Genomic DNA, 24184 nt, shown 5'->3' with positions numbered 1-24184 from the left:
TTAGGACTGATGTTACCTGTAGATTTTTCATAGGTGTTCTTCTAGTCCTGCTTTGTTGAGAATTTTCATTGGGAATGCATGTTGGATATCGTGAAATGTTTTCTGTATGTTTGTTGATCTGCTATATAGTTTTTCTTTTTTTTAGTGTTAATTATGGTGAATTACATCTGTTGATTTTTTAATGTTAAACAAGTTTTCATTCTTGGAATAGACCCCACTTGGTCATGATGTATTATCGTTTTTATATGTTGTTTAATTTGAAACATCACCATCAGAGGGCTAAGAAACTAGGGTCAGTGAAAGAAAATGTTACCTAATATTTTTTGCTAGAAAATAGAGACTTTGCTGAAAATTCTTCCAGACTGTTGTCTGTGAGAGAGTTCTGAACTTTCAATTTACTGTTCAAATTGAACCTGTTTTTTGCTCAGCAAGGAAAAGGGAGTCATCTTTATCTTGGCCAACAATTCCCCCAAAACAGCTAAGAAGGATAGTTTCAGAATTGTCTTCTTTGAAGCCTTATAAACGGTATAGGTAGAGCTTTAGTTTTAGTTTTTTTGGGTGTGCTTGGGAGATAGGAGTCAGAGTGAACTTAAAAACTGCTTAACAATCCATTCTTGCTCTCATGTGTTTGTAATCCAATCTAACATTTACTTTTTAAGAATAAAAGGAAAACTTTGGGGACTTCCCTAGCAGTACAGTGGTTGGGATTCTGCACTTTCACTGCCGAGGGCGTGGGTTCAATCCCTAGTCGGGGAGCTAAGATCTTGTAAGAGTTGTGACACAGCCAAATTAAAAAAAGAAAAAGAAGAAAACTTTTAAGTGATAAATGCATGATTTTTATATTAAATAGTATAAGTAGTGACGTACAATTGTATCAACCAAAGCCCTAAGTCAAGGTAGTCCTCAACTGCTGGACCCTAACTGGTTCTCTGCTTGATGCCATCAGCAGGGTCCTTCTGTGGCACTGCTGTTGTCCTGTGCTTCTGTACTGACTGATGGTGAAGAAGCGGAAGGAGGGGGCCTTGTCTAGTCTTTGGCTGGTCTTAGGATTCCTTTTGTGTGGACAGTGTTGAGGGCCACAGGGTATCCTCTGCTAATAGCCATCATGGCATGTGTTGTTTGCTAAGTTGAGGGAATTGGAGAAGAGTATCCGTTTTCTCTTAATTCCCTGGATGTTGAAGCGGTTGGTGTGGTCTGCCTTGGGGAGATGTGCTCCGCCCTCTGGTAGCCTGAGTGTTAGTTACTGTTCTTTGAGAAGAGATTGAAAAATGTTCGGAAAGACTGTCATTTCCTGTAGAAATCTGGGGGTTAGGATGTGACAATATGTGGACTGCAGATTTGAAATTGTGTACGTCAGATTTTCAAAATAAAAATTAGGATGTGTTTGGGACTTCCCTGGCAGTCCAGTGGTTAAGACTCCACACGTCCAATGCAGGGGGCGTGGGTTCAATCCCTGGTCTGGGAAATAAGATCCTGTATGCTGCGCGGCAAGGCCAAAAAAAAAAAAAAAAAACTTAGGATATGTTTAGTGCTTTCAGTTGTTTTTATATTTGTGTTTAAGTTTTACTTTTATGCACCTCTTGTTAGTTGGCCTATTTTCTGGCACAGTATTCTCAGTGTGAGGGCTCTTGAAATAACTGGACTAAGTAATTTCTTTTGTTCAACTTCAGTCCCGTTGAGAAAAGGAAGGGCTGTTCTTATGCTGTGATTACACTGGAAATAGTGCTTGTCTATCTTAGGTCACATGTACACACTCTGGCTGTTCAAGAATTCAAATCTGAAACATAAAATAGCGGTGGTAGAGGTTTCTTCTCTTTATGCATAATTAAATTAGTTTTAAATTTAGAAACCTTCATGTTAGCAATAATATGCAATTAAGAGGTAAGTAGCTTTCAATTAAACTATCAAGTGTTCCTGTTTAGTAAGACCAGGAAATGGTCTTCTGGGTATTAAAAATGGAGTGCATTTCTTACTGGTGCACAGAGTGTGGTGGTCTTTGGAGTCAGACCCAGTTTGCAGCCCTGAACTGACTACTTACTATCTCTGAGACTTTTGCCCACTTCAGCAGTGTAGAAATAATAACACATGTTGTAAGAAACAGTAGACCTGAGTGTTTCCTAAATACTTTGTGCTGTGAAATGTGGCTAATTCCTTGAAGAAATGGTTTTGTGAGCAGACCTGTCTGGAATTTGTAGCATCCTGTTTTCTTGGAGGTTCCCACTGTGTGTTAAGACACTGGGCTCTGAGAACCACTTTGGTCAAGAAATCTGCTTGCTTTGTTCAGCTAAGCATTTCCCAGGCAGAACTTCTCCCTTCTTCCTTCCCCGCCCCTGCTCCCTCCCCGTGTGGGAAGTCTGCAGCATGTTTCAGTTTACTTTTGTTTCATGGATCCTGGTTTTGAAAAGAAAGTGCTTAGCACAGTATCCCGAATTTTACTTGAATAATGGTAGATTTCTTTTTGTCCTTTTCATTGTTAATTTGAATGATTTAAACACTGTTGTGAACTCAGAGCCCACTTTATTTTTGGTTTAGCCTTGTATGTAAGTAATAAGCCATTTTCTCTTCCAGTTTTATTGAGATGGAATTGACTTAAGCACTGTGTGAGTTTAAGCAGTACAGCCTAACGACTTGACATCTATATATTGAGAAATGATTACCACAATAAGTTTAGTTAACACCCATTCATTCATTTAATAATTTGCTATATTTTATTCCTAATTTACTATTTCAGTTATGTCTTTTGCCCAAATTGTTGTTATAGACCTTGATATTAAAATCCAGGAAAAGCAAGTGTGGTATGAGAGTAAGAATCATAGAAAGTTAGTATCTGGTCAAATTCCTGCTTTACTAATTCAACACAGTTTAAATATTCATCAGCATTCATAATACTTCTTGAACTGCTACTCCTGGCCCTCTGTTAGATATAGTGGAGGATGTGATTTAGATGCTTCCTGCTTTGAGCCTCTCAACACTAGGCACGAAACATCCATGTCTTTCTTGAGTGATTTGTAAGAATTCTGCAGATGTAAAAAGTGAGAACATTTTTGCAATAAATAGAGCAGTAGATGTTAAAGAATGAAATGTAGAAAAGTATTTTTTTAAGGAAATAATTGGAAGAGATATAGAACAAATAAAGTAAAATAGAAATAAAAAGAATAAAAGAGTAATTTTATATCCAGAGATGTTTGCTGCTAACATCTTATCTTCCCAGACTTTTTCTTGTGTGTTTCACAAAAAATGGTATCATATTACGCATGCTACTTTGTACCCTGCTTATTTTGTTGATGATGTCAAGTGAAGGTCTTTTAGATGCCTGTGAAGCGTCCTTACCTCCCCAAAAGTCAACCTTAACACTGGGTGCTCTCTCTTGCTCTCCAGCCTGTTTCCTGGCAGGAGCTTTAGGCTGAGGAAGAGTGGTGAGAGCAGTAAGTTCTTTTGGTGGGTAAAGTGTCATATATTATATAATTCCTTGTTGGCTATGCATAAACTCTTGGTGTATGCGCAACCCTGCAGAGTCCACATCCTTTGTTTCGGTGAGTTGTGTTATACTGACCCCGAAAGATTTGCATTTAACTTGTTGCTTAGAAGAAAAAAGATTGTTTAGAAATGTCAAGAGCTAGAATATACATATTATGTACAGCTAGACTTACAGATAAAACCTCCAGTTATTGTTACAGCGTGCTGGGTGGTTCATTGCTTTTCTAAGTTAAATTAAAAAAAAAAAAGCCTAAAAGAAAGACATAGGGGGCATTTTTCTCTTGATGAAAGGTAGTCTTGAAAAAATGTTGTATTATTAAACATGTTTTTAAATCTGATTTTATTATTTAGAGTTTTATTTAATGGTATCAGGAACTGACAAGGAAGAACGAGTTTCCATTGCTAGTTTTCTGAAATTTAATTTTTTTCTTTCTTTCTTTTAAATAATAAAAGGTGGCTATCATCCAGTGAAAATTGGAGACCTCTTCAATGGCCGGTATCATGTTATTAGGAAGCTAGGATGGGGACACTTCTCTACTGTCTGGCTGTGCTGGGATATGCAGTAAGTGTTCCTTGTCATTCGTGCTTTTGATTCCTGGTCTGGTTCAAAACATCTTTATTTTACAACAAGCTAAGGCTGAGGAGCACACCTGCTTCTGTTGTGGCATGTAAAGCGCACAGCACAGGCCTGCCCCACCCCAGACTTGCCCCTCTCACTTTGAAGTTCATTTGCCTGTCATCTTTAAATATTAATTTTCTTCTGCCTTTATATCTGAGGCTTATTCATTGTAATTGCGCTACACTCGGGTCATATTGTTTTTCTAGTAATTCATCCATACCAGAAAAACATTCAAATATAAAATAATAATGTTTAGGCCTTTCCAGTCAGTGGGTTTCAACTCTTTTTGAAAGCCATGACCCATAATATGAAACTGCATCCTTAGAGTACACGTACACATGTGTAGTGTGTGTGTGAATTGAAACAAAAGTGTTATAATACTTGATCTTAACCATATGTGATGAACTCTGACATCTATCTAGTCGACTTGATTTTTATGAGGACAAAACAAAAACACAAAGCAAAGAAGAGATTGATACATGAACCCACTGCTTTACTGTAACCCCACAATTTGAAAAGTACTATTTTAAAGGAAAGCTTATTGAAAGTCGCTATTTATTGGAGTTTATTAGAGTTCATTATGATGTCTAGTTTATTAGTCTAGTTTATTAGAGTTATTATAAATGATCACTTCTGTTAAAATTTTTTTTAATGCATTTTTTTTTTAAGGGGAAAAAGATTTGTTGCCATGAAAGTTGTAAAAAGTGCCCAGCATTATACAGAGACAGCCTTGGATGAAATAAAATTGCTCAAATGTGTAAGTACTACAAAAATGTGAATGATATCAGAAAGGTTAATGATGAAATTTCACGGAGGGATTTTTCTGGGTTTTACTAAATTAATTGAATTTATTATTTGTAAGTTCAAATACTGAATCTTTTATTTTTTACAACATTTATTAAACAGTTTTGGTTGGTACAATGGAAATGACTTTCAGTCTTAAACACTTCTGTTCTTGAATTCATTTTTCTCTCCATAGGTTCGAGAAAGTGATCCCACTGACCCAAATAAAGACATGGTGGTACAGCTAATCGATGACTTCAAAATTTCAGGCATGAATGGAATACGTATCCTTTTTGATGGTTCTGTTGCTTCCTAATGGCTGAATTATACTCTAGTTTTTCTTTTTACTTTTAAAAAGTGGAAATATTTTAAGCCCTATACACTTGTGTTTGCTGATTCACTCTCCACATGCAGGCTCTAGCGTCTTCGTGTTATATGATTCTTGAAAGATGAAAGTTTCTTAGTTATAAGGTGAATTGTTCCTTTTGCTTTTTGAATAGGGAGGCCTTAGTTCTGATTCTGGAAAAGAAGTGTGTCCTACAAGTGGAGCAAGGGCATCTCACGACCTCCCTTTCTCTTTTGAGGATGTCAGTTTTAATTGGGCTGCTGTTATATTGTTTGCATGCTTAGTAGTTTTGGGGGAGGGAGGGCTCAGGAGGAAGTGAATGGGGGTAGTGTGGAAGGAGCTCTTATCTTTACCCTCCTCCTGCCCAGGGCATTGGTAAAGGACAGCTCCAGGGGTCGCAGTGACAGCAGAATAACGTGTAGCTCAGAGCTTTTGGCAGAAGCGGAGAGAAGAGATAATGCCTTTAGTTTCCAGAATGCTGTTTCCATATTTTAGTATTGGATCCTCTGAGATAGCCCTGTATGGGCCTGATCTAAGCAATACCTTCATTCCCCAAGGTTCAGGAATACCGAACTGTGTATTCATTATCTTGTGACTGGTGAGTGCCGGGTGTGCGTCAAGAGCCAGGCTCTTCTCCTCCTTCCTGATCTTTTATTCTTTCCTTTATCATGTTTGGAACAGATCCAACATTTTGATATTTGACCTGTTCAAGCTCCAGAACCTGAGGACAAAGCCTTCTCCCAGCTTACACCCCAGAATGACAGCCTGTTTCTGCATCTACTAAGACTTAATCCCGTAGGGAAGCACTTTCTTCACACCCTATGTATTTGTGGAGGTTTTTATATTTCTTCTAGAGATCAGATTTGAGGATACTAGCAAGTTCTGGTGACTGCTGATGTTACCTCACCCTTTGCCTCAAGATCCTTTCTGCTAGCTGCAAAGTACATTTTCCCCTCTTGATCGATAGAAAGATAGAGCTGGTCCTTCTCTGCGCCTGGTCTCCAAGTGAGCCTGTTTGTTTATGTGCAGGCAGGGTAGCCCTTCCTCTTGCATCAGATCTGGGAGGCAGTTCTTAAGACAGCTGATAGAGGGCTTCTTTGGAGAAAACACCTGATTTGTAGGTAAATGGAGGGATTTTTTTTGATATATATTGAATACGTTCCAGTGGCTATTTCTACTGTTAAGTAGTCCAGATTTGTGAATGCTTTGAGAACACTCAGGTCATAATTTAGAAGCCATGGGCTTTGGCTCTATGCCTGCTACTAACTTTAGACCTTAGTTGCCATTTTTTTAATGAGCTTGGGAAATAGTAAGGAACTTCTAGCTTTAGATCATCTATGCCTAAGTCTGTAGCGCATACGCTGTCCAGTGTCATAGAAATATTTTTCTTATTTTTATTAAAGATATTTAAAGCAATAGTTATTATGATGATGTGGTAGATCCAGATATTGTAAAAAATATTAACTCATCTGACCTTCTTATAGGCCTGTATGTAGGTCTCCAGGGCTGAACAAAATATTCTCAGAGGGTTTCAGAGCCATTTAAAATCTTTCTGTATGAATGACATGAATATATTTATATGAGGGGATTTGGTGGCTCACAGTTCTGGAGGGTCAGTGGTTGACTAGAATTTCTATTAAAAAACAAAACAAAACAAAACCCAGATTCCTGAGATTTCATTATTATAGGTTGGTCTTAATGGCCATGCCATGTCTTGTGATCATACATCCTTAAAAACTTAAAAATTGATCTAGTGACCCAGTGAAAGATACTGTTGAAGGAAAAGATTAAATGTCTTCACTGTGTTTGGTAAATTTCTGTTTTATAAAGTGTTTTATGTGATGTATAGGATAGAAATTTAGGTAGGCAGGCAGGACACTTAAGGCGGGAGAGTTCTCTATTCTTTTCCTCATCAGTTTCTGTGAGGTTTCAGTCCTGCTCATTTTCGTTAAGGCTGATTGTCAGAAGAAGTGTGCTTGAGAGCGTGGGTAAGTGTGGGGTTGAGTCATGACTCTGCCACCTTTGGGTGGTGTCAGGCAGGAGGGTTCTTTAAACTCCCCGAGGTTTACTCTCCTCATTCCTTATGTTGTTATGAGTACACATTAAATCATGTATGGCACATGGTAGGTACTTAGTATATGTTAGATCTTTCTATTTAGGTGAGGAACAGCAAATGACCACTTCTGGTATTATTGATAGTATTGAAGTTGTATTTTATAAAGAAGTAATTGTTTTGCCAAGGGCCACAATGATGCTGCTTTTAGTAATTCCGTCACTGCAGGAAATGTATCCAGAAATGATCCTTAACCCTGTCCCAGATGTCTGCATGGTCTTTGAAGTGCTTGGCCACCATCTCCTCAAGTGGATCATAAAATCCAACTACCAAGGCCTCCCAGTACGTTGTGTGAAGAGCATTATTCGACAGGTGAGGCTTATGACGGCAGCCCCCAGCTCCCAATACCTAACTGGCTAGCCTTTCAACACGAATTCCTGTCTTAAAAAAAGACAAACAAAAAAAAGCATGCACGGGCTTCCCTGGTGGCGCAGTGGTTGAGAGTCCGCCTGCCGATGCAGGGGACACGGGTTCGTGCCCCGGTCCGGGAAGATCCCACATGCCGCGGAGCGGCTGGGCCCGTGAGCCATGGCCACTGAGCCTGCGCGTCTGGAGCCTGTGCTCCGCAACGAGAGAGGCCACAACAGTGAGAGGCCCGCGTACCGCAAAAAAAACAAAAACAAAACAAAACAAAAGAAGCATGCGCACATATATATCTCTCTCTCCAGTTTTAGAAATAAATACATATATTACAGTGCATAACATTTTGAACTTATTAAATCAATTTTGTATTTAGTTAATGATAAGCCATTCTGTCTTGTAAAGGGAGTAATATGTAAATGTCAAGCATATATTTCTTTTGGCATATGGATCTTTTTTCAGGTAAGTGATACAGTAAAATGAGAAATTGTTTTATCCAGTATCATTACTACGAAATGTCCCACTTAGTTCCTTAGAAAATAATACAGAAAAAAACATATAATGTATTGTTGTGTTTATTTGCTATTTCTAAGTATTTGGATGAAGGATAAATGGAAGGTAATTTAAGGAATGTTTAAGTTATATATGGAGTATTGTATTTGTACTTCGTTCAATTGCCTTGACAATAGAAAACCTTCCGTTAGTGTGTGGTTCAGTGTTGATGCTGCAGCAGATATTTATAGAATGGAAGTACACACATATGGAAGATTTCCTTCTAATTAGAAATGTTTACCAGATTCAGTTTTCTGCATGGAACATACCAGTCTTTGACTCATTGCCCTTAGAGCCTAAATTAGGAAAATTGCAGATATGCTTTATTCTGGATTACCTATTCTGATATAATGGATAATTACCATGCATATTTCTGCAGAGTAAGTAATATCAGGGAGGTTGCTTGGTTTGCTTGAGAAGAGGACTAGTTGGTTTGGAGCCCATTCCTTGTCCCCAGACCCAGAGCTTGAGGTAGACCTGCCTGGGGGTTCTAGACCTGAAATACAGACCTTGATCCAGAATTCTTTTTTTTTTTTTTTTAATATTTATGTATTTATTTGGCTGCATTGGGTCTTATCTGCGTCACACAGGATCTTTTGATGCGGCGAACAGGCTTCTCTAGTTGTGGCATGCGAACTCTTAGTTGAACCACTGGAATAGAGGAAAGTGTAATGAGTACACCTAAATCTTGGCAATAGACTTAATTTCACATTCTAACTTTGGCACTTACTACTTTGTGACCCTGATCAAATTACTCAACTTCTGTAAGCCTGTGTCCGCATTTGTCACATCAGGATGATAATGCGTAATTTGTGGCTTTATTGTGCAGATGAGTTTGGAGGGACTGCTGATAAAGCTTTCAGCATGGTTACCAGCACAGAGTAGCCATCCTGTCTCCCCAGCTGCATACTCTGAGCACCGGGAGTCCCAGATCACGTATTGTAGGTTTCACATCTCTTTGTAGCTTCCTTCACGTCGTAGGAAGTCAAGAAACGTTTCTGAGAGGTTAGCTTTCCCTAAATGAAAGAAGAAATGTATGTTCCTCTTATTCTTACTGTACAAAGTGGCTGATCTTTCTGGGATCTGAAGGGTTTGTAGATAAAGGTTCCCGCTTATTTTTGAAAAGTCGCAGCACAGTTGAATCACTTGCTTTTCCAGGGTTTCCTATACACTGTTATCAATCTTTTGATCAGTTCTTAACTCTCCTTGTTTCGCCCTGGTGACCTTGTGCAGGGTCAGGAAGGGCCATCCTCTGGTTTCTGGTGATCGTGGTGAAGACACCCCTTGCCTCCTCCAGGCTGCTTCTGTGGCCTCAGGCGTGGGGTGTATTTGCCCCCCAGCTTTCATTTCTTTTTCTTTTAAAATCAGCTTTATTGAAGTCTATTTTATGTTTAGCTTTTATTTCTAAAGCCGAAAGAAGAAAAAGGGTGCTGTGTTGTCAGTGTTTGTTATTTGTGGTGCATTCAAGGTGTGCCACAGGTGATGGGGTTTTAAAATGCTGTTGCTGTTCTTTATATTTTTTTAATTAATTAACTTATTTATTTTTGGCTGCGTTGGGTCTTCGTTGCTGCGCACAGGCTTTCTCTAGTTGGGCGAGCGGGGGCTACTCTTCGTTGCAGTGCATGGGCTTCTCATTGCGGTGGCTTCTCATGTGGAGCACGGGCTCTAGGCATGCAGACTTCAGTAGTTGTGGCACGAGGGCTCAGTAGTTGTGGCAGTGGGCTCAGTAGTTGTGGCTCATGGTCTCTAGAGCGCAGGCTCAGTAGTTGTGGCGCACGGGCTTAGTTGCTCCGCGGTACGTGGGATCTTCCCAGACCAGGGCTCGAACCCGTGTCCCCTGCATTGGCAGGCGGATTCTTAACCACTGCGCCACCAGGGAAGTCCCTGTTGCTGTTCTTTAAACGTGGCTTTTATTTTCTTCTGTACTCGAAAGGGTAGCCGATATTTTACTTTTTAAAACCTTATGGTTTAATTCATTGCCCTGTCCAGAAGCCTTGTGAAGAAGTGGCTGCTTGCCGTTAAATGAAGCTTGGTAAGGGCAAGGCTCTGAATTTGGTGACTTTGCTACGATACGTAGGTACAGCATGTAGCTCTGGATTTTTGAGTTATCATTAACTCTTTCTCTTATCATGCTTGTCACTAACATTTATTATGCTCTTTCAGACATTCACAGTTTTATGTGCTTCCTTTGTATTATGCTGTCTATTCCTCACCACAGCTTTGTGAGGCCAGAGGTGTTCTTACCTTCACTCTGAGGAAGGTGTTAAAAGTTTGCCACAGGCCCCCAGTTACTGTGGGGAATCAAGACTGGAATACAGGTGGTGCAGTCTGGAATCCATGCTCTTGACTGCCGGGTGGTGTGAAATGTCTGCATAGGAAGACTGGGGAGCATTTTAAATGACAGCATGTCTTGTGAAGAGGATGCATTCATGTCTCTGTTTGTGGAAATGGTTTACTTCTACGTTTGTCTACGTTTAGTATTTATTTACCATTTAAATGATCTCACTGGTCCTTTTGTCAATGAATGCATTATGATCAAGCCAGTATTGTTCAATTTTAGAATAGAAAATTAATTTTAAGTTGGTAAACATTTTTATGTTCTTGGATTTGATCAGTGTGGTAGTACATATGATTCTGTACTAACTTGGAAATCTCCTCCTCAAAATGTTGGGTATGCAGCTCAGAAATTCGGGGAAGTCGCTCCTTCAAGGGAGTTGAGCCCCTTTCCCAGCTCATTCCTCTGTGCTTCCTCAGCGCTGGGCGCAGTGTTTTATCTTTCATCCTGACGATGTTCACGAGTGAAGTACAGCTGCTGAATTTTCTCATTAGTTCTCACTAGTCAGAGTTAGAAAGAAGAAGGAGCAGAGGGCGATTTCGGGACAGAGCGGATGAGGACAGTGTCCCCTGGCTCTAGTCCTCTGTGAGTGAGGCAGGTATTCGCCACACTTCTCCATTCAGTCTGGCATGTGCTCGTCTGAGCAGCTTGTAGCATTTACCTCCTGTCTGTCCTAGCGAGGAAGAGAGATCCGGTGGGTGCCTTCACTTTCCAGTAGCAAAGCTTCTGGCTTGAGGAGAGCCCTCTGCTGTCTCGCTCCACCCCTGCAAGCATCAGTGTCTCGGAGCAGTGCTGCCTGTCTGGTTCCCCACCCCCACCCCCCGGCGCTGCGTCACAAGGCCTTGCCCAGTCTGCTCGCCCTGTGTCCTTTGTTAAGGTGCCCATGTTGTGACCAGAGTCAGGAGACACTGTGGACAGTTGCTGTCCTTGTGTTCCTCTGTGCATTTTAGAATTTGGGAGGAAGCTCACTCTGGGTGGCCAGCAGGCCAGGGAGACACCTTCAAGTGAAACCTCCACATTAATTATTCCCAACTCCCTCCTTTTATGTCTGCGACAGGACCTATTTCTAGCGCGCCGAGGTGGAGAAGAGCCAGTTTATGTTGTTAACACCATAACAGACAGTCTCTGACACGGTTCATAGGTGCCTAGAAGAAACGTTAGAGACTGTGCTGACCAAGCCCTTGTTTTCTGGCTGAATTTGAGGTCAGGGAAGGGGAGCCATAGCTAGTCAGTTCCTGAACCAGAGCACGGTCTCCTGGCTCCCAGCCCGGACTCTGCCTCCAGGTCTGTACTGCTGCTGACTCACACGCAGAAAACTGGCCCCGCCCCGGGGTGTGACCTCCGTCCCCTAAGTGGGATGCAGCCCCGTCAGGGACCCCTCTGTGGCTACGCTGATCGCTGACTCCTGGTCAAGCCGATGGCAGCCCAGGGTCTCTGCAGCCTGTGCTGCCTCCTGCTGGTGAGGCTAAGTATGGTTTGTAGGCAAGAGAGACATACTGTGATAAGACAAGTGAGGCAACAGAGGTCTATCCTGGGGCATGAAGCTTGCTTGATTCATTGATTGTTTTTTTTCCACAATCATAATTATTCACTGTAAATGGTTGTAAGATTGCCCATCATTATTGTCGGATTCTGGATTCTGGGGTGCTTAATTGCTTTAAGTTCACTGGCTGTGAACAGAAATACTGTTTTTGAAAATAAACCATTCTTCTTATAACTAAAGATTTTTTAAAAACTATATTAGTCTAGAATTAAAAGGATCAGAGTTTTATCAGGTAGAGCCCATTCATATTATAGATGGGGGAAATGAGACCCAGAGAAATTTAATAAGTGACTTAGAAATTTAATAAGTTATGGTTATTAAGTCAGTATCAATAGAAGTCTTCTGACTTAGTTCATTTCTACCATTTAGTTTGAATTTCCTGTGAGCTAGACCGTGTATTTGTGAGTTTTCCATACATTATTTCTAATTCTTACCATATTTCTGTCTAATGGATATGGTCCCCCTTTTATAGATATGAAAATGGAAGCTCAGGCAGCTTAAGTACCTTGCCTAGGGAATGAGTGATTGAGCAGTAATACAGGGGTGGTCTGAGTCCCAAGGTCGTGATTTAACAGTGCGCCATGCTGTCTCTTAACTGTTTCCTTTAAGATTTGTGTTATCTTAATTGACTTAATTTATCCCGGTGATAGTCTGTTCCTTATGTTCATTGTCAGACACAAGCTGTGCTTCTTGAGGAAGGTTAACCCAGTTGAGTGCAACAGCCAGTATTAAAAATCTGGAACCTTAAATTCTTACTGAAGACACTTTGCTCCTCTCAAGTGCCTCATTGTCCTTGGAATTCATTTAACATCTTTGGATACTGGATCAGGTTAACTCTTATCTGAGTAGCTTCTCACACAGTAAAACAACCTAAGAACTATGAAAGAACTAAGGTGGAAAGTTAGGAGCAACCTGTGCGTAGGTGGTGGTGAAAAGATATTTTTGGAAAGATGCTGACATTTTAACTTTGAGTTAATATTTGATGATTGAAATGAAGTTTCAGTTGGAATAATTTAAAACAGTTTAAAGTTTCTAAAAACTCTTAATTCCTTTTACTCCCACAGGCTGGAAGTCATCAGTGTACCTGTCCATTAATTTCTTGTACTTCTCATAATTCCTCTTGTTATTCAGATATAAAAACTCCACATGATATTTCAGTTTGTTGAGAGAAGATACGTGAATGCCAGTGAATAACATACAGGCTCGTTGGATTGTGTTCCCTTCAGGATTATAACCTTATTCTCTATGGAAATATATAATGATCTCTTTCTTCCTATTGGTTCTTTGACATTTTAAACATAATTTAAATATATTCTAATCGAAGTATTATCTAAAACATTCAATATTAATTCTAAGGTAAAAAGTCAAGGCCCAATGGAGACAGGGAACTTCTATTGCTATGTGTCAAACATCTAGAAGGGTGTATGGTCTGTTACAGGAGCTCAACTGTTGTTCAGTCAGTGAAGTCATGTAAAAGTATTTCCAAGGAAAAGTTTTTTTAGATATGTGTGGGGATTTTCATCTTGTTTAAGAGATAGGTCTCCCTTTCATTTTCTTCTGAAACCTCTTTCCCTTGACTTACTAATGTTTTGTCGTCTGTTAAGATTGTTTAGCCAGGAACTCAAGGTAGACAGGAGCATTGGGTTTTTTGCTGAGAACTTGTCAGAGCTGATTGATATTATATATCTTCTGCTTGTCTTTTTCTCACTTCCTTGTCTAGTGTTGTCAAGGCCCCTAAATGACTTAAAATGTTTGAATGAGGATGTTTATCAAATGTTAATGTTTATTGAGCTTGTAGAGTTTCTGGTGTATGGGAACATGAACTGTATTTTTTAAATATTTTTTTCCTTATGGAAAGAATTGCAACAATTCCTCTCTAATGGAAATAATTCCAGAAAAACTTTGGCCGTGCATTTAGGTCACCATACTCTGTAATTTTTGTGATATATATGATATGTAAATGATATATATAACAAGTACATGAGTATCTTGGCGTAGCATTTTCTTTTAGTTCAGTGCTATAGTGTTGCCTGGATACCAGGGCTATTTAATCCTCCTTTCCTGCAGTATTAAAAATGTACACACATCATTAGCCATTATGGGAATGCAGATCAATGAGATACACACTGCACACCCAGTAGGGTGACTAAAATAAAAAGACAAGTATTGGCCATGATGAAAAAATTGGAATCCTCGCACGCTGCTGATTGGAGTGTAACATGGTGCAGCCATAGTATAAAACAGTTCGGCAGCTCATTGAAAAGCTAAATGTAGAGCTACTGTATGACCCAACGACTGCACTCCTAGGCATATACCCAAGAAAAATAAAAAACATATGTCCACACAAAACTTGTACATGAATGTTCATAGCAATATTATTTATAATAGCCATAAAATGGAAACAACTCAGATATTCATCAAGTGAATGAAATGTGGTATTTTCAATGGAATATTATTTGGCATTTAAAGAAATGCGGTATTGATACATGCTACCCTTGGATGAACCTTGAAAGTACTGTGCCAGTTACAGAAGACCACTCTGTATCATTCCACTTATATAAAATGTCCAGACCCAGCAAAGTAGATTAGCGGTTGCCTAGGGCTGGAGGAGTTGGGAGGAGAGGGGGAGTGACAGCTAATGGGTGTACAGTGTTTTCTTCTTTGTGTGATGAAAATGTTCTAAATTAGATAGTGGTGAGGGCTGTACATCTAGAAACCATTGAATGGTACCTTTAAAAGGGTGAATTGTGTGACATGTAAATTATACCTTACTGAAGTTGTTATTTAAAAGAGTATATGTATAGATGCGTTTGCTTCCATGAGCATAAGTTATCTCCAGGATGATACACATTGCTTGCTTCTGGGAAAGAGCTGGGATCCTCTGGGGGCCGGGGTGGGAGGAAGATTTTTACTAAGACCCTTTGTATCCATTGTATTTTGTACCTTGTAATGATTTTAACTATTTTACAAACAAATGTTAAATAATAAAGGTATTAATAAGTCATCTCCTCTCTTGATTTCACGTGATCAGGTCCTTCAGGGGTTAGATTATCTACACAGTAAGTGCAAGATCATTCATACTGACATAAAGCCGGAAAACATCTTGATGTGCGTGGACGATGCATATGTGAGAAGGATGGCAGCCGAGGCCACCGAGTGGCAGAAAGCGGGCGCTCCTCCTCCTTCGGGGTCTGCAGGTGAGGGCTGAGCCAGCTTTGTTTCAGTCTGTGCGGGGCATTGAGAGCCTGCCAGGTTGTACACTGGGGGCAGTTGAGTCAGATGTGTATGTATTAGGGGCTTTTGTAAGAGCCTGATGACTAGAAGCCGCTAGACCTTTTTCTTAAGCAGGAAGATGCCCCAGTTAAGTTATACTTTAATGTTAGAATTACTTTGTCCTCCCTTAAAAGGTCATTGAATTCTTACCTGCTGCTTCATCTCCTTGGAACACTGTCCTGTGTTGCCCACTTCTCTGCAGAGGACTGTCTCTTATAGCAAGAGGTCTCATGTAGCCGACGTTCAGTCGTCAGAGTGCTTCCTTGATTCCAGTGAGCACAGCTACATCAATCTGAGTCTAGCTGGTGGATTTAGAATTAGTTTCAAAAGACTTCAGGGTGGGAGAAGACCAGCTGACTTGAGTATTGGTGTATGTAGTTTAATTTCTGGTTTTCGCAGTGTCGTGGTGGCAGTGAAGTGTGGACGGTGCTTTCACCCTCTCTTCACGTGCTGTCTGCCCTAGTGTGTTGTCAGGCAGGCACGAGGACTGCAGGGCAAAAGCCCTCTGTCTGCCTGGGGCTCTTGGGACATGCACCACTTCTGAATCTCGTTTTCTAACATCAGGGTGTTTTTTAGATCACGGAACCATAGTCTATCAAGCTTCTGACACTGGCCAAGTCTGTTCATGTGATTTCTAGAATATTTGCTGCAGTATTGGACTTAACTTTAGTTGTATAAACTTGTGAAATAGTTTTCAAACATAGTTGTGTAAGTGAATTGTTCATTTCATTGTCTTTAAACAAATTTGGTTGGATGACTCTTCTCCATTTTCTTATCAGTCAGTGCTTTGGGATTGTCTGTTTTTGAAATGAATGCGTATTTAATTTTAGATAAGTAAGAGAAATGACTCCATATGAACCGCTATGGCTTTGCCTTTTAAGAGCCAATCATTTGTTTGAGTTGGATAAACTTTAGGTCTCTCTGATTCAGAAGTTTTAATATTTAACAGTTGTTGAAGTTGCATAGCCATTAAAAGACAGTAGTTATTTCATTTTACAGTTCAGATTACCTACATAAAGATAAGTATCTATTTCGCTCTAAATGTTCATTTTATTTTGTTTTGTTCTAGTGAGTACTGCTCCACAGCAAAAACCTGTAAGTACCTACACATATACTTATATTCACCTCCATGTCAAAAGTGACTATTCATTATTGAACTTTTCGAATTGTAACATTAGTTTTTGTTTCTTTCTGCAACAATTTTTCATTAAGGATTGTTCGGGGGAATTGGTTGTGCATTTTTTTGTTCCTTTCTCAATCACAGATGTTGTAATGTATTTTAATGTAAAAGACAGTCATGTTTATAAATGCTGGGTATCCTTGATTATGTAAGACAATGTTTTGATAAGGGGAAGTGATTTTTGGAGTTGGGGGATAATTAGAGCTGTCCCAAATGCTGTCTTTGTTTTCCTCATGCACTTTCTGGAGTGCTCTTGGCTGGGTCTGGTAAAATGGGAGGTTATAGAGATAGGGTTTTAAGAGTGATTGTTCCCAAAACACTTTATATTATTTCTGATCTGCCTCTAAGTTACCTGTTTTTCTGAAGCTGCTGTTGTGATTTTTTTACTTCCAGGTAGTAGTTAAACATGAAAGAGTATTATCTTTGTGGTCCTGTCAGAATGCTGAGTGTGAGCAAATGAAACAAGCTGTTTGGAATTAAATCCTACCCCAGCGGAGCTAAACCTGGCTTGGTTCCAGTCGAGCATAGAATATATATATATATATATATATATATATATATATATGTATGTCTTGAGTTGATGGGTCATCTACAAGTTTTAAAAGATCTTTATAAACCAAAAGCTTTTGGAAGGAAATGTGCAGAACTTCAGAGTGCTGCCAGCAGCCCTCAGTTTGGAATGGAAGTCTGAGTAGGAGAGGGAGATGTAAGAATTATTCCACCTGACCTGCTGAGTTCTGCTGTGGTTTGAGCAGCTTGTTTTGATTATTGACTCTGTGAAAGACTGGAGGCTCTCGTTGCCAGTACTTTCCAAGTCAGCTCGCCATGATTGGAGGCAGACTGAAACCATGGCTTTTTCTTTTTTCCCTTTACTTCATGTGCTCATTTTTTACAGTTCCTGCAGTCCTGGCTGTTGATAACGGCTCAGTGTGTGAGACCCAAACACAGACAGTGCTGTTGACCAACAATGAATGAAATACACCTGATTTGGCAGGCAGTTGAGTAAGACAGTTAAGGAGAAGGGGACATTGTTACTTTATAGACAGGCAGCAGCACATAAAACTTGCAAGAGGTGCTTCTTGTTTAAAGGCAAGAGTATCTATCTCAGCATATTTAGTTCTTTCTTAGAGTTTAAAGGGGAAAGACTTGCTGCATTTAAGCTATATTCCTCTAAGGCCAAGACCTGGTAGTAGTCCCGTTACGTGATATTAGCACTGGTTTCTTTTTTTCTGGTTTTGCTGTAACCCTAACCGTGATGTGGATCTCATGTCTGGGCATGTGATTTTAATTGAATGCGACCTGAGAAAAACAGCCTGTGTTGGTATTTGCCGTGCTGCCAGCACTTACGCTGTTGCATGGTGCTTTAAAAAGAAGCAAACTGACCTGTGGTATTTTCTTAACATGTTGTAGATAGGAAAAATATCTAAAAACAAAAAGAAAAAACTGAAAAAGAAGCAGAAAAGGCAGGCTGAGTTATTGGAAAAGCGCCTGCAGGAAATAGAAGAATTGGAGCGAGAAGCTGAAAGGAAAATAATAGAAGAAAACGTCACATCAGCTGTACCTTCCAATGAGCAAGATGATGAATACCACCCAGAGGTGAAACTAAAAACAGCAGGATTAGAGGAGGCAGCCGAGGGTGAGACTGCGAATAACAATGGTCAGTGGAATCTGGAGACAGGGCTGCATAGGAGCCCAGGAGCTCCCACAGTAGGGACCCGCCCGGTCACCACGCAGGGTGACTTGGTGCTGCGCTGATGCTTCAGACAGGAGGGTGGTTTCTCTCCAAGGCCTTGTTGGAGAGCGTGGGGAGTTGTTTGGTACTTGCTTTGTAAAATGTGTGCCAGAAGTATGTTAATATTTCAAAATAGTTTTTTTTTTTAATGTCAAATGTCTGAGAAACACCATGTCTTTATCATGCTAACGATTGTCCTTCATTTTGTAATTAAGCTTTTACTTAATGGTAGTGTACCCTCAGACTTTTTCTGAAGATTATAGAGGAGAGGGTAGAAATGGAAGTACAGCTCCATTTATGCCCATTTTCCCAAAGAGCTAACTTTTTCTAATAAGAGTAGGCCAGTTATTTAATAAATGAAAGATAAGATTTAGAGTACCTAAAGATTTTACCCTGAGAGCCAAGAGGTGTCTGCTCTGTAGCACATGAAATTAGCACATTCGAATTTGTCTCTTGTTGGAGGAGATGAGTGCCTACTGCACTGTGTTACGGAGAGAGACAAGTTCTCATTCTTACCCTTCAACTTTTTAAGGCGAAGCTGAGGACCAGGAGGAGAAAGAAGACACTGAGAAAGAAAACACCGAGAAAGACGAAGACGATGTTGAGCAGGAACTCGCGAATGTAGACCCTACTTGGATGGAATCACCCAAAACCAATGGCCATATTGAGAATGGCCCATTCTTACTGGAACAGCAGCTGGACGATGAAGACGATGATGAGGAAGATTGCCCAAATCCCGAGGAATATAACCTCGATGAGCCAAATGCAGAAAGCGATTACACATATAGCAGCTCCTACGAACAATTCAATGGTGAATTGCCAAATGGACGACATAAAATTCCTGAGTCCCAGTTTCCAGAGTTTTCCACATCGTTGTTCTCTGGGCCCTTAGAACCTGTGGCTTGTGGCTCTGCACTTTCTGAGGGATCCCCGCTTACCGAGCATGAGGAAAGCAGTCCATCCCATGACAGAAGCAGGACGGTTTCAGCCTCCAGCACTGGGGATTTGCCAAAAAGTAAGTGTCCCTTCCCATCAGGTGTCTGCTTTCAGTGGTCCAAGTGTCATACCCTTGACACATGCTGTGAAGGGAATTGGCTGGAGATGGTAAAGCCGTGTATGTATGCGTTAACCATTTTCATTTTATTACTTCTGTACTCATGAATAAGTTAATGTAATTTTAAATGTATTCTGTGCCACTAGGCTCTCTCTTTCTCTTTGCATATCAGGTCCCATTTCTGAGTTTTTTTCCTTGTAATTTTAAATATATTCTGTGCCACTAGGCTCTCTCTTTCTCTTTGCATATCAGGTCCCATTTCTGAGTTTTTTCCCTTCTTCCTGTCTTTAGCTAGTGATCATACATTTGCAGAAACCTTCCAAACCTAGCATCTCACCCCTGTAGCTTTTTAGCGTGTGTAGTTTAATTCACAGTTTGTACTTCCACCTGACAGTGTTATATTTAGTTTTTGGTTTTTTGTTTTGTTTCGTTTCTATTCAAGGAATAATGTGCCTGCTCTTTATTTGTAGTGAGGAGGAAGTGTCTTACTTTATTTTGATAGCTGTTCTTGATTATAAGACTCTTCTTTTGACATTTTAAAGGAAGCGGTGTGGGTTTAAATGTGATGATGATGTATATATATCAAAACCTGATTTTGAGGGTGAGTGCCACATGACAGATCTCCGCCTGTGGCATGCTAGGGGACTTCAGTAGGCAAACCCTGGGTGTCACACACAGTTGGTCTCCATTCTGGCCCACAGTGGAAGAGCTCAGAAACCTCCTCTGCTCCCTCTGCTGGCAAGAATGTTAACACATGGTGAGTCAGTTGATGAGCCGGCCCTGCAAATAGCTCAAGATGTTCTGCAGCCCCTTTGATTCCAGTAGCTGAGAGACCTGCAAAGCCTTCTCTGTTACTCATTGGCCACAGCTAGTCATCCTAAGGATATATATAATTTTTAACTGGACAGACACATTCTGCTCCTGTTTACCTTTACCCTGACCAGAGGGTTTGAAGGTGCTTAATGAAATGCCTTCACAAGGAATGTAGCCTCATCTGAGGAAAAAGCTACCTCTGTGTCTCCTTTACTCTCATTCTGCTCCCATATTACTGCTGACACTTTTGGTTACCGAGCGCATGTGTGTAGGGGTGTCTCCCCACCTAAACAGTTCTCCGGCAACAGCTCGGTGTCTTGCAATTGAAGTGAGGTCTGACACTACTTGGAGAGAGTGTCAGATCCCAGGGTTAAGGGCTCAGTCTCACAAGACTGTGTCGGTCTCCCCCTGCACTCCCCCCACATCCATCCCAAGTCCATGCTGTCACCTGTGCTTCTGAACAATCGGCTGTAAATCAGAGGTTCCTGTGACGCTGCCCTGGGGCTGGATTAATTTGTTAGAGCAGCGCACGGAACTCAGGAAAACAGTGTACTTGCTAGACAATCAGTTTATCAAACAAGGATGTAAGTCAGGAACATCCAGATGGAAGGGGTGTGTAGGGCATGGTGGATGGGAAAGGAGGGAGGCTTTCACGCTCTTGCTAGAGACACCACCCTTCCTGCAGTCTCTCACGCATTCCTTCATATCGTGGGCTCATGGATTTTTTTTTTCTCTTTAACACATCGAATTGTGTGTTATCGTTTACAGCTTTTTTTTGAATGCCAGGATTATCCCACATTTGGTCTGTGTGAGCCGCCTCAGGTTGGCTCTTAAGTCCTTTTGACAGAACCCCGTTATTCCTCAGGTGCCCCCTTGCTCTTCTAGAACCATGTGCCCAGGTTCATACTTTCCCTGCCCCAGGCTGGAGTCGGCCATGTCTCCAAGTAATTTTTGCTATTGATATTTTTAAAATGTTTTTTATAATGTACATAATATATGGGAACAGTAATATGTGAAGTTCATAAACATGCACATATTGAAATGAGTGTTCAAACATCTCTTACTGGTGGAGTAAACAGTGAAAAGGTTTAGTAATCTCAAGTGTAGCAGAGTCTCTTCCCCATTTATTTTTGAGACATAATAACAAGTGTCTGTGTGAACGTGGCATGCTTGCTCATGCTTCTGTGCCTTTGCTGATGCCTTCCCTCCTGCTTGGAGTGCTTCCTCCTGTGTGTTTGGGCACACCTCTTTTCTTCTGTTGGGTCCTCACTGTGTTCCCTGGCAGATCCCAGTTCTTGTTCCCCTCTTTTCTTGCTGGTCACACTTTTCTTCACTGTGTGTTAGTTGTTCGTTTCCACTGTCTTCCTCTTCACTAGGATGTAAATGCTTTGAGAGTGCTGTGTATTTCCGTCTTTGTATCCTCAGCATCTGACTCAGTGCTAAGATAAGCATTTATTGAATAATAAACCAACAAATCAGTGATACCTGACTATATTCTTCCGTTCTTCCCGTTCTCCCACCTTTGCCCATTCACAGTCGGAATTTTACTTTGTCCAAAACACATTCTGTCCCCAGCACCCTGGCTGTTGCGTGAATATTGCATCAGGGAGAAATAGGAGGTCTGTTTTTTTCATTGATCCTAGTCTCTTACCAAGCTGACCTTTTCGTTGATCCAGTCATTTATTTGGAGGCCCTCGGCTTGGGTTTGCAGCCTGGTCTTTGGATAACCGTGGACAGCCTCCCGCAGGGGAGGTGTTTTGTTTCCTACATGGAAGGGGTATGGTCTAGAGACTGGAAGTTGGCCACCAGATACTACGAGAACATGAGGCGAGAGAAACATCCTTCCCTGAGTTTGTGTAGATCCTTGTCGTTATAGCAGAATGGATACGTTAGGAAATAGTAGAGGAAAAGCTGGGGCCACAATGAGAAGATTGAGAAAGAACTTACATGCCAGGCTAAGGATGTGAACTTCTCCCTGGAGTAGTTTTGTAGCCATTGAAGGTTGAGAAGAGGAGGGTTCCTCTTGGGTTATTACTGCTGGAGCCGTAGCACGTATCTGGGCTCAGCACATCTGAAGCACAAAGGCCTGGGAGCAGGGTGGTACATGCAAGGTGTATGTTGAATCCTTTCCCCCTCGCCTAGTAGTGACCATGTCAGTGGCGGTGCTTGGCTAGGCTGCTGGAACATGACTCCACACTCTTCTCACTCCACTGTTGCTCCTAGTCTGTTCCCCAAGGAACAGTCCCGAGAGAGCCTTTTTTTTTTTTTTTTTTTTTTTTTTTTTTAGCAGTACGCGGGCCTCTCACTGTTGCGGCCTCTCCCGTTGTGGAGCACAGGCTCCGGACGCGCAGGCTCAGTGGCCATGGCTCACGGGCCCAGCCGCTCCGCAGCATGTGGGATCCTCCTGGACCGGGGCACGAACCCGTGTCCCCCGCATTGGCAGGCGGACTCTCAACCACTGTGCCACCAGGGAAGCCCCCCGAGAGAGCTTTTGAAAGCACATTCCACCCCCCCACCGTGTAGCATAACCCGCAGAGGCGTCATTGTCCAAAGCTTACAGCCCTGTACTGTCCGTCCCGGCCGCGCTCTTTCTGGTATCGTTCCCCACCCGCCTCTATGTCCCCTGCTCATTCTGCCCCTCCCACACTGTCTTCTTTCTGAGCTTTCTCAAGGTTGCAAGCTTGTTTCTGCCTCTTGGCGCTTTCCACTTGCTGTCCTCTCTGCCCAGAGCTTCTCTCCTCTGTGCCTCCCTTTGTTCAGGCCTCTCCTCAAAGGTCACTTTCTCAGAAGAGACGCCGTCTGCACACCCGCCCGTGGCCAAACACCCTCATCAAGAGCCGTCTCCTTCCTCGGCTGTGTTTTTCTTCTTAGCATGTAGAGCTGCTTGACATGATGTGTGACTCATCCATTTTATTTATCACCCATATTCCCAGCAAGTGCGTGAGTTTCCTAATTTGGGATGTGGTGGCGGAACCTTGTATGTCTTGTTGATTCTCTTCCCAGTGCCAGGGCAACGTCTGGCACATAGAGGGCACTCAGTAAATACTCACAGTACCTATTTGTGAACAACTAGGTCAGGTTTGGACATTAAGTCTCCTAGTTCTGCTCTTTCTTTGGGCTGGTACTGAATCTCCTGCATATAAAGAGGGTACTCATGCCTTCCTTGTAAGGATGTTTTAAACATAAAAGTGTCAGTGTGGGGCTGCTTCATCACTGAGGCCCCACCGGCTGCCATTTTCCTGGTTCCTAGGATCACCTCAGATGGAGTGAGTACAGTGTCACCCAGAGACCAGGTTATCAGAATGACTTCAGGACTCCAGCCCTTCCTGAAGTGAAGTCTTCCCGCCTCTCTCTTCCCACTTTTCATTCCCTCCTTGATAGAAGCAGAGAGCAGGGAAGAGCTGTGATAGTTGCATGATAGTGCCTGAATCACGGGAGGTGATCTGATTTCTGGGCAAAGCAAAACTCGTACGACTGCACAGCAAGTGTGGCTGTCCCTGTGTTTAAACGGGCCTTTTTGAGTGTTGTACTCAGGTAACCTTTTACAGATTACCTAGAGCAGGAAACTAGCACGCTGGGAAAAGAAGTGCAAGCGGATTCTCTTTTACGTCCTTTGCGTTCTTAACACAGTTAAAATTTTGAGGTGAATTCCCTAGTATCATCTGGAATGCATCGTGCGCCTGGTAACCACACACAGACACAAGCTAGGAGAATAACAGCATGTCACCAGAGACTTGGTCTAGTGCTCGTAAGTGAGGGATATTAAATACAAAGAAACTATACAGGTGGCCCTTGAATTAACCATGGTTCGATTGTACGATGGTGTGGAAGCGAAACGCGCTCTGTAGAAGCTGTGCTTCACATCTTGAATTGTGATCTTTTCCCGGGCTAGCGATACACTGCACGATCCCACCTTGTGATGCTGGGCAGCCACGCGATCACACGAGTGGACAGCTGGCACAGGTACCACCACTCTGTGCCCAGACAGCCCTTCTGTCTTTCAC

The 24184-nt window shown here is 41.6% G+C and overlaps 1 protein-coding gene across 13 annotated transcripts in view; it reads left to right on the top strand.

Moving 5' to 3' along the window:
• Positions 1-24184, top strand: part of SRPK2 (SRSF protein kinase 2) — a 243231-nt gene that overhangs the window by 197608 nt on the left and 21439 nt on the right. For 12 of the 13 annotated variants that reach the window (XR_003436545.1, XM_027123850.1, XM_027123852.1 and 9 more), the window contains 8 exons: positions 3931-4039; positions 4766-4853; positions 5076-5163; positions 7544-7650; positions 15160-15325; positions 16471-16496; positions 17992-18238; positions 18846-19328. Coding sequence is in view for 12 of the 13 variants with exons in the window: in XM_027123850.1 (XP_026979651.1) it covers positions 3931-4039; positions 4766-4853; positions 5076-5163; positions 7544-7650; positions 15160-15325; positions 16471-16496; positions 17992-18238; positions 18846-19328 (1314 nt within the window). In the remaining variant the exon portion in view is untranslated. The remainder of the gene's footprint in view (positions 1-3930; positions 4040-4765; positions 4854-5075; positions 5164-7543; positions 7651-15159; positions 15326-16470; positions 16497-17991; positions 18239-18845; positions 19329-24184) is intronic. The other variant, XM_027123848.1, reaches the window with a different exon arrangement.

Source organism: Aethalodelphis obliquidens, unplaced genomic scaffold (genome assembly GCF_003676395.1).
Source record: "Aethalodelphis obliquidens isolate GAN/ISIS:26980383/991018 unplaced genomic scaffold, ASM367639v1 scaffold27, whole genome shotgun sequence".
In the NCBI taxonomy this organism is placed as follows: domain Eukaryota; kingdom Metazoa; phylum Chordata; class Mammalia; order Artiodactyla; family Delphinidae; genus Aethalodelphis; species Aethalodelphis obliquidens.
The sequence above is the reverse complement of the archived record's forward strand: the minus strand, read 5'-3'. Positions and strand labels throughout refer to the sequence as shown.